The following is a 12,676-nucleotide window of genomic DNA, read 5'->3' as shown; positions in this document are numbered from 1 at the left end:
ATGTTTGTTCCTCGGTGAGTGATGAATCGGACACTTAATTATGTAAAAAATATGGCAAGAGAGCAGTTGCAGAAGCCCCAGGAGAGTAATTATTGTCTGTCTGGGCCGAATGCAAGGCTTTTAATCTGTAAATAAGTGATTCTATGGGGAAGAGCTACATGCAGAGAGATTCTCTGCCACAAAGGTCTCCCCCTGAATGTTTCAGAGTGAGGGCAGTAGCTGCATCTGCCCATCACCTGCCACCTCCTGGGCTTCAAAGGGCCTCTGATGCCCCCCTGCAGCTTTAACCCCTGCTGCCATCTCTCAGCATCCATCGGAGAAGGGTTCCTGCAAAGGATGAAAAACTGTATCTGAGTTCAGCCCATGGAAAAATCTGCATGTTTCAAGTGGAGAGGAAGTAAAATGCGCCTCCTGCCAATTCAAGGACAAACCAAGATGAGAAAGAAAACAATAAAATAAAACATTGGCAATGTTTAAAGAAAAGAAACCAGAGATGCAGTTGTTAGCTCCTGGGTCTCTCTTACACACTGGAGATGAATAATCTTATTTTTGTATGTGCCGTTGCAGGTGGTATTTCCAAAAAGGATGGATTCGCTTCGAGGGTGTGTGTGTACTTTGCTTAGGTGTCTGAGTCTTTTCGACAATGCAGTAGATTCTGTTGGTTTTTGAAGTTGTCCGTGGTATGTGCCGTCTCGGCCCCCTGTTGAGTGTTGATGGGTTGAGCAGGCTCTTCACCAAGGTCAACTTTTCCTCTTGACAATTCAAGGACTTCATCTGGGTTACTGTCCCACTCTCTCGCATGACTAACTTTCCCCTCTCTACAAAGTTATTCCCGTCAAAATAGGAACATGTTGGAACAGCTTCCATTGTTTTTGAAAAGCCCTTGCCGGTCCTCTCTCTCTCACTGCCTCCTCAATCCCATTCCCCTTTGCAGCAAAATTCAAGAGTTGAGATTTTTATCTTCACTTTTTCTCTTTCCATTGTCCCTTGAGCCTGCTCCAATCAGCCGTTCATCTCCCTGCCCATGGCACCTGCTTTTGTCCAGGTGTACCCATGACCTTCACACTGCCAGATCCATGGACAGCGCTTGGTGGAAATCTTAGTTGACCATCAGCAGCCGCTGACCCAGTTCATCCCTCCTCCTTCCTGGAAACACCTTCTTTACTTGGCTTCAGGGCAAACCCGTTCTCCTGGTTGTTCTGCTTTCTCACCGGTCACTCTTCTCAGCCTCTTTGTGGGTCCCTCCTCTTCTCCTGACCTCCTAAGCTTACCTGGCCCTAGGTCCTCCTCTGTCCCCTGCCTTCTTCCAAAGTCACGTCAGACAACATTGTAGTTAATACGTTGTGTATACTCCGAAGACTTCCAGATGTGTGTCTGGAGTACACACCTGTACCCTGGACTCCAGACTGGTATATCCAGTCACCCACTGCCCGCATCCCACTGGATGACGAGTGCGCATCTCAACTCCAGCACAGCCAGATGTGACACCTGTTCCCCACGGGTTTCTCTTACCTCGATCAGTGCAACAGCCTCCTATCTGGCTCACCCATCTTCACCCTAGCTCAAGCCCCTTTCCATCCGTATTCAGAACAGCCCAAATGACCCTTAAAAAATATCAGATCGCATCCCTCCCCTGCCCCAAGGCCTCCAGTGACTTCCTGTCTCAGTCTGGGTAGAAGTCTGTCCAGTAGGGTCCTTCATCATCTGACCCCTTTACCTTTCCTCTTACCGCCCACCCCTCACCCTCTTCTGGTCATGCCCGCCGCCCTAGCCCTGTTGGTCCTTTCCTCAGAAGTCCCCAGACACTTATTGCAGGGCCCTGGTGTGGGAGGCTGCCTTAGGCCGGAGGGCTCCGTCCTGAGGTTCTTTGGGGCTTGCTCTTCTCCACCTTCAGAAGGTCTCTGCTTACCTGTCCTCTTCTCAGGGACATCTTCCTCCTGTAAGCCTCCCGTGTAAGCGCCTGCCTCCCCACCATGCCCGAGCCTTTCTCCAGGCTTTGTTTTTCCCTATGGTGCTTATCACCACATGAAACAAAAATATTTACATTTGTGTTGCCGAGGACAGACATCTTGTCTACCTTGTATGCAGCCGGGTCCCCTGAGCCCGAGAGAGAGCGGGCACTTGATAGATCCTGCCAAAGAGGGTGTTGAAAAGCAACCCCAGAGCTGATGGGGTCTCCCTGGTCCTTTTTTATGGCATCCTGGGTGTGACAGAGGATGGACAGAGTTCAGAGTGACACATGATGTGCTAACAGCTGTTTCCATCCCTCAGTTTCTCTGTCTGAAGAATATACGGACCTTCCTCTTGGCCTGTTGCGAGACGTTTGGCATGAGAAAGAGTGAACTCTTCGAGGCCTTTGACCTGTTTGATGTCCGGGACTTTGGAAAGGTAATGATTGATACATTTTACTTTTTAATTAATTTTTTTTAAATTGGAAAACCTTTAATCAGATACTTATTGTTTCTTATCTTGTTGAAATAGGACATGTGACTTAAGTCGTCTATATATCTGAATTATGTAGTTAAATTTCATATTGGTGGCTTAGCCAAAAAAACACAAAAAAGCAAGTAACAGTAGCAGTGGTCTCAATGAGATTAGAATTATGTCTTATTTAAAGCATTATATATAAGAGGAGCCTTTTATCCAGAGCTACCTTTTCTGCTGGTTACATAGGAGAGTAGGATTGCTGTTTTTCATCCTTTGGTTAGTTGGTTGGGCCCTCACGTCTGAGGCCCAGTGTTCTTTCCCTCCAGTCTTCACTATACCCAAAAGACTGAATTTTTGGAAGTTGGGAATATTCTGTCTCCCCTGTCTTTATTTGACTTGGGCAAGTGACTTGGGGAATCACTGAAATGTTTGAGATTGTTAAATAACTCCACTTGGATTTCAGTGACATTTGTTACGTGGAAATGTTTTAGTGTTTATGGTTATCATGTGTGCAGCAAACAGTTGGGTATAATAGGTGACTGAAATCGCCCTTTCAAAAGTCATGGTCATTTATTGTGTGGCCATTGGGCATAAAGTTAAACTTCTTCCATGAAGAAGCCATAAAAGAGACAGGTACTTAAGGTGACTTCTTTTTGGTCCCTGCTTAAGGTACTTGAGGTGACTTCTTTTTGGTTCATACAATTGCTTTATGAAACTAAGCACATAGGAAAGTGGGGGGAACTAACCAATACTGAGGAATTTGCCCTTACTCTCGTAATTCAGGTGCTTGAATCTCAAAAAAAAAAAAAAAAAAAAAGGCTCTTTGAGAGTGACACTTTGATTTCTAAGATGGAATATTTTGGTTATAAAATAAAAACCAAGCCATGGATTGATTTGCATGGCAATAAATAACACAAACTTGAAACAAACAGAGAAAGTTGATGATGAAATGCAGCCAGATGGGGAAGCCGCACTGCTTGGGGGAGAGAAGGCTTAGGTTCTTGACCCAGAGTCACTTGATGATCTTTTGGAAGTTTTCGATCTTCTCGACCATCAGACCACCCGCTGGCCTGGAAGCCTGTACAAAAAAGCAATGGGTGTAGGCACATGGTTGCTGAGGTTTCCCCTTTCTCAGGCAAGCTGTGATTTAACTGTTTTGGCGTCCAGAGAACGTGCTGGAAGGTAACATATGATGACAAGAACAAGGAACTGAAAACCAAGCCTCCTAGGAAGCAGTTGGTAGCGTATTGTCTAGGGCCATGAACTGAAGCCACGAAGCCAAGAGGAGTCACATAGAGCCCAGATGAGGTAGGTAGTTCTCGAAGCCGTTGGACCTGAAAAACGCCCTGACAGCTTGAAAAGAGATTTCTTGCTCTAGCCTTTCCCCCTTTCCCCTAGTTTTATTTCTTTAATCTTCCATTTTCCTTTCTTTTCACCCTCTCTTTTGGGGAAATGAAAAATAGAAATGAATTGGGGAAATGAAAAATGGGGGGGAAAAAGGGCCTAGACTTTGTAGAGTTTTCCAAAGAGCTCTTCATATTTCACTCAAGTTGGTAAGAAATGGTATTGACAGAGACTGGGGAATCCTGTGTTTGGCTGCTTTAATCGGTTACAATATGCCAGCCCTTCTGCCGTGGCGCTGGGTTCGAGGAAGAGGCACGTTCTCAGTAGGTCCAACATGATGTGCGGAGACACTTGCATGGGCGTTTTTGGTTTGCTCTCCTGCTGTGGAGGCTGTGGATGTGAGGCTTGCGGGAGCTAAAGCCGCCTAGGCACCGCATGGAGCTTCCAGACAGACCCAGTTCAGAGGGAGCACAGTGGACAGGGATCCGCCTGGCATCTTGGCGAGCTGGAGTCCAGCTGTGCCCACAGCCAGACGCATATGTACCTCTGTGGATTGTCGCACGACCTGAGCCAATGCAGTCTCCCCTCCTGTCTTCCTCAAGCCAGATTCTTTCATTCTCTCGACCCAAAGTGAGAGAAATCACAGGGAATCGCCTCGTTTTGTCAGATGACTTGAGCTGTGTCGCTCTGGGAACCTTTCTCCGGTTACCAAAGGTCCACGCCACTTGGAGACCATTCACAGGAGAAGGGGAGGCGGGAAGACAGCTGTCCCGGGACAGCTCCGTGGCGCAGCATGGAAGGGATTCAGTAGAGCTGCAGGCCCAGCTTCACGGCACATGCCTTCTCTCCCTCACCGTCGACTCGAGGCACGTCGTGGGTCTTTGGGAGAGACTCTGAGTCATCAGGCGTCCTCCCCACGTGTCTGTGCATCACAAGGTTAATCGGGGCGTGCGCGCCTCTGCAGACCGGGGGCCCTCCTCCCCCTGAGAGTCCCAGCCCTGTCGATATTTCTGGACCATGCGGAATGATTTGAAGATGACCGGAAAATGTCAGCGTCGGAAGGACTTAAAGATGCCTCTAAACCCCCATCACCTGGGAATGAGTAGGGCGTAGGGATATTTATGGATTTAAATCAAAGGGTCCAAGGAGTCAGAAGAAAACCCTGCAGGATTCCGTGTGACTGAGTTGTCACTGAACCCCTCTAGTCCTGTTTTCTCATTTGTAAGTGAGATGATCATTTCTACCATGTAAAATTGTTGTGAAAATGGGTTCATTGGTGTAAAATGCCTGGCAAACCAAGTGGACGAATTTAGATTCAGTCTGCAACTAATGGTTTGGGTAGATAGAGATTACACAGAGTTCTGAATGTGGACATGTGCAAAGCCAGAAAGATGATTCCAGTGGCATTCTCGTTTTTTATTGAGCTTTTTTTTTTTTTTTTTTTTGGAGAGAGAGAGGGGAAGGGAGAAAAATATCTATTGGCAACTGCCTCCCGTATGCACCCTGACTGGGGCTCGAACCCGCAACCTTTTGATAGATGGGACAACACTCCAACTAACTGAGCCACTGGGCCAGGGCTAGTGGCATTTTCTTGAAATTCAGTTTATTTAGGTTGATTCTTTCTGGCTCAGAGTATTAAGGAAATTATAATACACACGTGTATGCATGTAAGCACACGTTGTATGTGTGTAAACACGCATGTGGTTGTTTATACCATATGTTTTCCAGGGCTTTTGTAGTAACAATGTGTGTGTTTTATGTGTGTGTACATAGAGAGTTAAGGGATCTCTAATGAAATTTTCACTGAAGGCAGCTGATGTCTTAACACTCATCAAATGTTTCCCCACCCCCAGGATAGAAACCAAATTAGCAGCTACATCAGATCCAGGACAGGAGGTGATTTGATTCTTTAGCACTTTGGACCCGTTTCCATTTAAAACCAATGCAAGCTCGCCCAGGGCTACATGTTAACTTAATGAGGAAAGGCTTTAACACTGTTTGTGTAACGGAAGTCACAACTATCTATCTGTCTCCGTTAAGAGGCTTTAGCGTGTTGTTTTCCCCCACGTCGCCATTGGCGGAGACCTGCTGCTGTGGAGCTGTCTACACTGTGAGCCCGGATTCCTGGCCCGTCTGTCATTCCTCAGCACATGTCCTATGAGAGTTTTGCTCAGGCTGCGTCCTGTAGTTTGTGTGTTTTCACTTATCTACCCTCCCAAGCCAGACTTGTCCACCTCGGGGTGTGTGTGTAGGGTACAATCACCTCTTCCTGCCAACCTGTGCAGTTACCCCAGGCCGGCCTCTCAGCTTTGTCCTTGGAGGATGTGAATCTCCATGTCCCCACCCCCTGCCTCCAGCCCCCCTGTGAGCCGGGAAGCTCTCCCTCCAAAGCACCATGCACATCCCGACACGACGCGGGAGAACCTGGGTGGTTTCCTGCTACTTGTGTATCTCCCTGGGACTCCGCTTGGCTTTCCTGGTCACAAGAAAACTCTCCCAACCAAAGGCTCCTCTACTTGTCTTGGGTGCAGGTGGCCCCAGAGACCTTCCCTTGGCATGGCTCGAAAGCTCCTTATTGGCTAGTTCACGCCCATTGATCAGCAACTAGAAACACTTTTTATGTATCCCTTCATACCCAGGATGAAGCGTTTTGACGTGCAAATCTCTTTTTACAGTTATTTGTTTGAACTTGTATTAGAAGTTTGATGTTTCTCCTTGGAAGTATTTTTCCATCCTAAATTATTCATGAGTCTCTGGGGCGTTTGTGGTCCACAGGGCCCTAATTAGTCTCCCTTTCAAGCCCCACGGGAGCTCGGGAGCTCGACCTTCAGCCGTGGTCTGCTAGCCGCTGGCTGCTGTTGAAGGCTGGGCCTGCGAGTCCCTTTGACAGCTCTGACACCACCCACCCCAGCTTCCTCCGGCCCCCTCAGCACTTTATTTAGCCTCTGCGGCAAGCCGGGCCAGGCCACAGTTCTCCAGCTTTGCAGTGAATTTTCTTCAGGGGTTCCTCGTGTGCTTTCCTGCCAGCAGGCTTGGGTCAGGGCCTCCTCATTTGACCTCTACGGAGGTCTCCACTCTTAGAGCAATATTGGGGATCCCTGGTGTCTTTTGTCTCAGAAGGCCGTGGACTTTTCCCACACATCAGCCAACTTCCAGCCTGGGGCAGGCCCCCTACCAGGGGTACAGAGGAGATCACCTCTGTCTGCCCACAAAGGATCCTTCACCCCGCCCCCCTCTGAGCAGTAGGTGGCTCGCCTGTATTTACATAACTAAGAGCTCTCCAGTCATTCCTTCCCAACAAAGAAAGCTTGTTTCAGGGTTTCCTTTGTGTCTATTGAGGCTGAGAGGAGGCAGCAGCTTCTGGCCTCCCGAATGTGGATGTCTGGTTGGCTGTTAACACGATTTTTCGCACCATTAGCAGGATTCTCTTTTGTTTTCGCCCAGAGCTGACCTTTTTAGGAGCCTCTCCATCTATTTCACTGTCTTTGCTTTCACAGGGGGACTTAGCATCAGGCAGATTTTCTGATTGTTCTCGCGTCCCACAGAATCCTGGTCCACGCATAGGTCATTCTTGACACCCTAGTGGTTATTCAAGTTCATCTTTGGTCTACTTTCCAATAGTTTTTTGAGCTGGTTCAGAAAACTCTGCACTGTTCCCTAACCTTAATACAGTTGAAGACTTCTAAAATGGCGCTTCCCAAGGAACCCCGTTGTCCTGAGAAATGTTAATAGGTAGCCTGGGAAAAGCATTCTTGTTCAAATGAGTTGAGTAAAGACTGCATGGTATATCCTTCCTCTGTGGGAGGGGTGTGGCATAGTAAAGGCGCTGATAAGTTCTGCAGTGAGGAAAACAGCTAAACTTCTGCTTCATCTTGGAGTTCTAAAATTTGCCTATGAGTAGCTTTTAGGTATCACAGGGTCACTTCAAACTCACTATGTATAAAATTGAACTATTTCTGCATCTCCCCCTTCAAACCCATTTCTGTGTGGGTAAAGCTATTCCTTTACTCCCCCTGCCAGGAACTACACAGTTACAAACGCCTTAGTTAAGGCCCCATCACCCAGATTATTGAAGCGGTCCTGTAAATCTATGTTCCTGCCTCCAGGTTTGAATCCCTCTGAACCTGTCTTCAGAGTAATCTTACAAAATGCGAAACTGCTTGTGCTGCTCACAGGTTTCACACCTGACCATGGATCTCTGCTGCTTATCAGGGAATAAAATTCAAACCCTCCCACAAGCCACAAGGTTACTCAGGTCAGGCTCCTTGTCCGCCTTTCTAACCTTGTTTCTCACTTTCCCAACCCCATTAAACATCTTGCTCAGTCCCACCAAGTCATTCAATTATTATCGACTGCCACAGAAATACAGGGTGGGCCAAAAAGCAGGGCTGCAGCTGTGAGTATGTGAAACACAGTTTATTCCCTTTTTTATGAAGTAGTGTATTATTTTCCATATGAACAACTCTAAACCTACTTTCGCCCCATGCGGTATTTATTAGGATTGTTTTCTTTGCCTGGAGTGCCCTTCCTGCCCATCGCCCATCTCAGCTGTGGTCAGAGATCCTGAACCCTGTCACCTACCTTTAAATATAGTTTATTCAAGTCACATATGGAGTTCACTGAGTCTAATTTGCTTTCAGTAAATCGTTATTGTGAATGTGATGGTTGAGAAATCCACAGGGGCATTGGTTAACTCCAGTGAACGTTATTACGATGGCCAGTGACTTGTCTACACAAACAATCAGGATGCAAAACCCGTGGCCTTTGGTTCTTCAACTGTTGTGCGTGTGTATTTCCTATCAAAGGGATGCTCTGGAAAAGGAGGGTGGTATCTTCCCTATTTATCCCCCCGGTTATTTTCTTTAACGGCTTGTGCGCAGCTGTAGGGCCCTGGCTTTCCGAGCTCCTCTGCGCAGGGGGCAGGAAGTGAGCCGCAGGCCTCTGAACACCCAATGACGACAGGAAGCAATACTCGGCAGTCCCCGCAGCTGTGGGGTCAGCCATGCAGGCTTCCTCTGGAGGGGCTTCAGCTTCTGAGTCACTTGTTTCCTACCTGAGGCACCTGTGTCTTTGGAGGACTGCGAGGGAGAATGAATGGCTTATGGACCGTTCTCTGGTTTGCCTCGAAGCCTGTTGGAAGCCCTTTGGGCATGAACAGCCCTGCTGACTCCAGGTAGCATCTGAGGACTCAAGGTGTCAGCACCGGCCAGTAGATAGAGCAGAATCATTAGGTTAGAACGAATGGGTGGCATTTAAATCTTCCAGAGATCCTCCTTGGAGCTGTGTGTTGTGCTCAGTTTCACGCTCAGTGTGCTTGGTGACTCTGGGCGTACTCTTTGCCTCGCGAGTCCCCTCCTCTGTTTCTGTGCAATGGATCTGAAGGATGCTGCTGCTTCTGAGTGGGCAGTACAATTTCTTAGGGAGCCAGTAATGTAAAATTTCATGGCATTATAGTGAAACTACTATAAAATGCAGTCAAAGGGAGATGATATTAATGAGCATTGGTTTTCTAAAAAATTTGCTGTCACTTGGATTTTGGCCAGTACACTGCCCCAGGATTTTCATACGTAAATACACATTTTGGTAGATAACTAAGCACTCAGACGCACACATCATTTTTCCTACTATGTTTTGGGCTCATAGTTGGACTCCCTTCTGCAGTATTTGAAAGATTCTTAGTGATGGCACAGAAGTTTCCTAAGTAGCAATAGTTCCAATTAGCGGATAGTGAATTATTTAGAAAATCATCACTAATAATCTATCTTTCTAAATTTTCTACTCATTGATTCTGGAACAGCATAGAATTAATTTGTAAATCTTCTATGGGATGCTTCCTCAAGTACACCAAGGTCATTCTCATGCTCCTTTTAAGTCTTTTCTTCTTAAAATAAACAAAATATCCTTAAATCTTTCATTTTTGTTTATAACCTGCCCACATCTGGGAATAACTTGAAATGTCAAGACAACAGACATAACACGGAGACGTTAAAGATGACAACATTTAAAACCGAAGATGAGGTTAGCAGCTAATTAGGGGAAGGGACGCTGTCATCACGTCAGCTGGTCTGAGGATGAACTTGATGGCTCAGCTGCCCTGAAAAAAACAATTCAGAAAGTGAGCTTTTGAATTTGGAAAGAACCAAATAAGAAGTTGAAGAATTTAAAAAAATTACAGAAATAAACATACAGAAATGTAGGAAGACTATTCTTCAAAAGTTGTTGACATTTGATATTGGCTTTATCTACCATTGTATGTGCACATACATTGCTGGGAAGGTAAAACAGAGAATGGCGTAGGGAGGGTTTTCAGCGTAATGCCCCCCACGCTGAGAATGTGCTAGGAAAGCGTGAGCTGATGAAATATGCGTTTAAACATTATTGCACAGAGGCAGTGCTTCCGTATGGAAACCTATTGTTCCTCTTTCCTTAAACGAAACCTCTTTTCACGACAGTTTGCTCTGCACAATGTGCGTCCATTTGAGGTCAGGGTAGAAATTCAGTTTCTCTGAGGAAGGACATAAGAGTGAGATGAAAACATAAATAAAGGAAAATGCGTGAAGCATTTGCTGTGGGTGGCTCAGTAATAATTGGTAGCCTTGCTGTAATTCGTGACCCATCAGAGTTATATTACATGTAGTCTGAGCCACATGAAATCGCTAATATTTGACAACATTGCAGTTTCATGTGGTCTAACCTAATACTTTGGCTCTAGATGGCTTATGAAGAAGACAGAGAATTGTTTCAAAAGGAGAAGAGCTGTCAGTGTGGATGATGGAGTTGATGTTTACTGCATATGTTTTTTTATTTTTGTGTGTGTGGTAAAACCAGAACCGAGTGAGCGTGCGCTGTAGGGAGTGTGCTTTCCCTTCCGCGTGGCGGGGAACTTGGAAACAGCAGCGGTCCCACTTCCGTTTCTGTCATAGGAAAAGTTCCTGGGATGAGTCAGGAGGCCTGGGCTTGCGTCATAAGGAGCCCTCAGTTCTGCCTCGTCGAACTGGTGGGCTTGTCATTGGTTACTTTATCTCTTGGCTAGTCAACAAAAATTTAGTGTTGACTGTTTATTTGGAAACCCAGATTATCATGAATCTGGTTTGCTTTTAGCAGGCCGTGTGTTAATCAGCACAGGGTCCGTACTCATCTCCCCGACTCTCTGTGAAATTGTATTTCTATGCAGATAGATGAATATACATTAGTACTTACTGCTTAATGTTGTTATGTCTGCCTTCCCAAATTTTAATTCCTTCAAGAATGGTCATTTGTGGTATCAGAGATGGACAGATTTAAGTTTATTCCTAGACTTTTTTGTCTGGAAAGGAAAAAAAATGTTCTGAGCTAGGGATTGAGGATAAGAGCTTTGGAAAATATTTCATCCAGCTCCCCAGTCTCACCAGTGGCAGCACCCAAGGTGGTCCATACTTGGCACTCGTTTTAATAGCGCATTTTATTTTGCAAATAGCAAAACAACACTCTGCCTCATTGGTGGTAGTAAAATAAGCAAAGCCTGAAAATTGATAAAGAATATGGTATAGGTCTTTGAAACCTTCCACAAATACATTAAAATCACATGAAAATGAGTTAATGGCTTTCTGTGACTGTGTCACAGTCTTTGAGATCCGTCAAGAGCAAATCTAGTGATGATTTATTGAAGGTAAAGTTCATGAGTGCAGGGAAAGGTAATAACACAAGCGTATAGATGTTTCCTTTCCTTAATTCCATTTCCCTTGGCCATGTGGAGAATTTAAAGATAGTTTTCCCATATATAGCATTTAAAAAACCAGCCAGCCTAATCTTGTTCAGATTATTGAATATTTTAGTTAATAGTTATGTCACTTTAGCATGTGTTTTTTTAGAAATATAAGGCTGAGACTATCGGTTCATCACCAGAACGTAGGAAAGAATTCCCGGCCATTCTCACGGCTGATTGTATGGTTTTATCTATCTTCAGAAAGCATATTGGTTTTGCCCTGTCAGCATGGCTCAGAGGTTGAGCACCGGCCTATGATCCAGGAGATCGAGGTTCGAGTCCCGGTCAGGTCACGTGCCCGGGTTGCAGGCTCGATCCCCAGCAGGGGGCGTGCAGGAGGCAGCTGATCAGTGACTCTCATCATTGATCTTTCTCTCTCTCTCTTCCTCTCCCCTCCTCTCTCTGAAATCAATAAAGATATATATTTTTAAAAAAGAATGTATATTGTTTTTGAAAAAAGGCTTGAATTTTTGCCTTTATACTTAGAAATTGTGGGATCATTAGACTTGTACAGTGATCAGTAAAAATCTCTTATTTTCTTTATGAGGTTTCAGCCAACTTTTGAGATGCAGGTTAGTTAACAACAGAATAAAACTCGAGAGTGAATCTAGTCCTGTCTACCAGTTATGATAAACCCAATAGCCAACTTAAGTAGTAATTTGCATTTTTTAGGATGCCTGTATTGATACGGCTATGCATTTTTTTAGTGGGTAAAGTACTGTTTGTTGAAATACCTTTAGCTTGATATTGCCTAATGGTGACATTAGATACATTTAAAAAACAACTTATCTATTATCTGTTTCATCCAGCAACATCCTGATTTGGCAGGAGTTATTTTCCAGGGCCTGTTCCCTTTGGGGACAACATCCTGTGGGATTCCTTCTGTTTCCCTTTTACTTCCTGTGTAATTAAAGAACCCTTAACAAGAACAAGTATAGCATGTGGGGTGGCTTTTTTTCTCTTGCAAATAAATATGGACAGAGTCTCCCCTGGAGCTTAAATCTCAATTGACCAAAATGCTTTGAATTTAATTGGCAAGCACATTTAAAATGAAAGGTAAAATAAATTCTATTATTGAAACATAAGTTTTGCTTTGTTTTTTCCTAGTTTTTTCCTAGTTAAGATGGGCTAGGTATTATAATGGAATTAAAACGGAATAGA

The 12,676-nt window shown here is 45.2% G+C and overlaps 1 protein-coding gene across 2 annotated transcripts in view; it reads left to right on the top strand.

Annotated features, from left to right (window-relative positions):
- The window catches only part of VAV3 (vav guanine nucleotide exchange factor 3), a 157,537-nt gene that overhangs the window by 32,736 nt on the left and 112,125 nt on the right, over positions 1–12,676 (top strand). For both annotated transcript variants that reach the window (XM_087827792.1, XM_087827793.1), the window contains exon 2: positions 2,272–2,388. In XM_087827792.1, the coding sequence (XP_087683918.1) occupies positions 2,272–2,388 (117 nt within the window). The remainder of the gene's footprint in view (positions 1–2,271; positions 2,389–12,676) is intronic.

The sequence above is a fragment of the Miniopterus natalensis genome, chromosome 19 (assembly GCF_054644295.1).
Source record: "Miniopterus natalensis isolate mMinNat1 chromosome 19, mMinNat1.hap1, whole genome shotgun sequence".
NCBI classification, from domain to species: domain Eukaryota; kingdom Metazoa; phylum Chordata; class Mammalia; order Chiroptera; family Miniopteridae; genus Miniopterus; species Miniopterus natalensis.
This window is presented reverse-complemented; position numbering and strand designations above follow the sequence as displayed.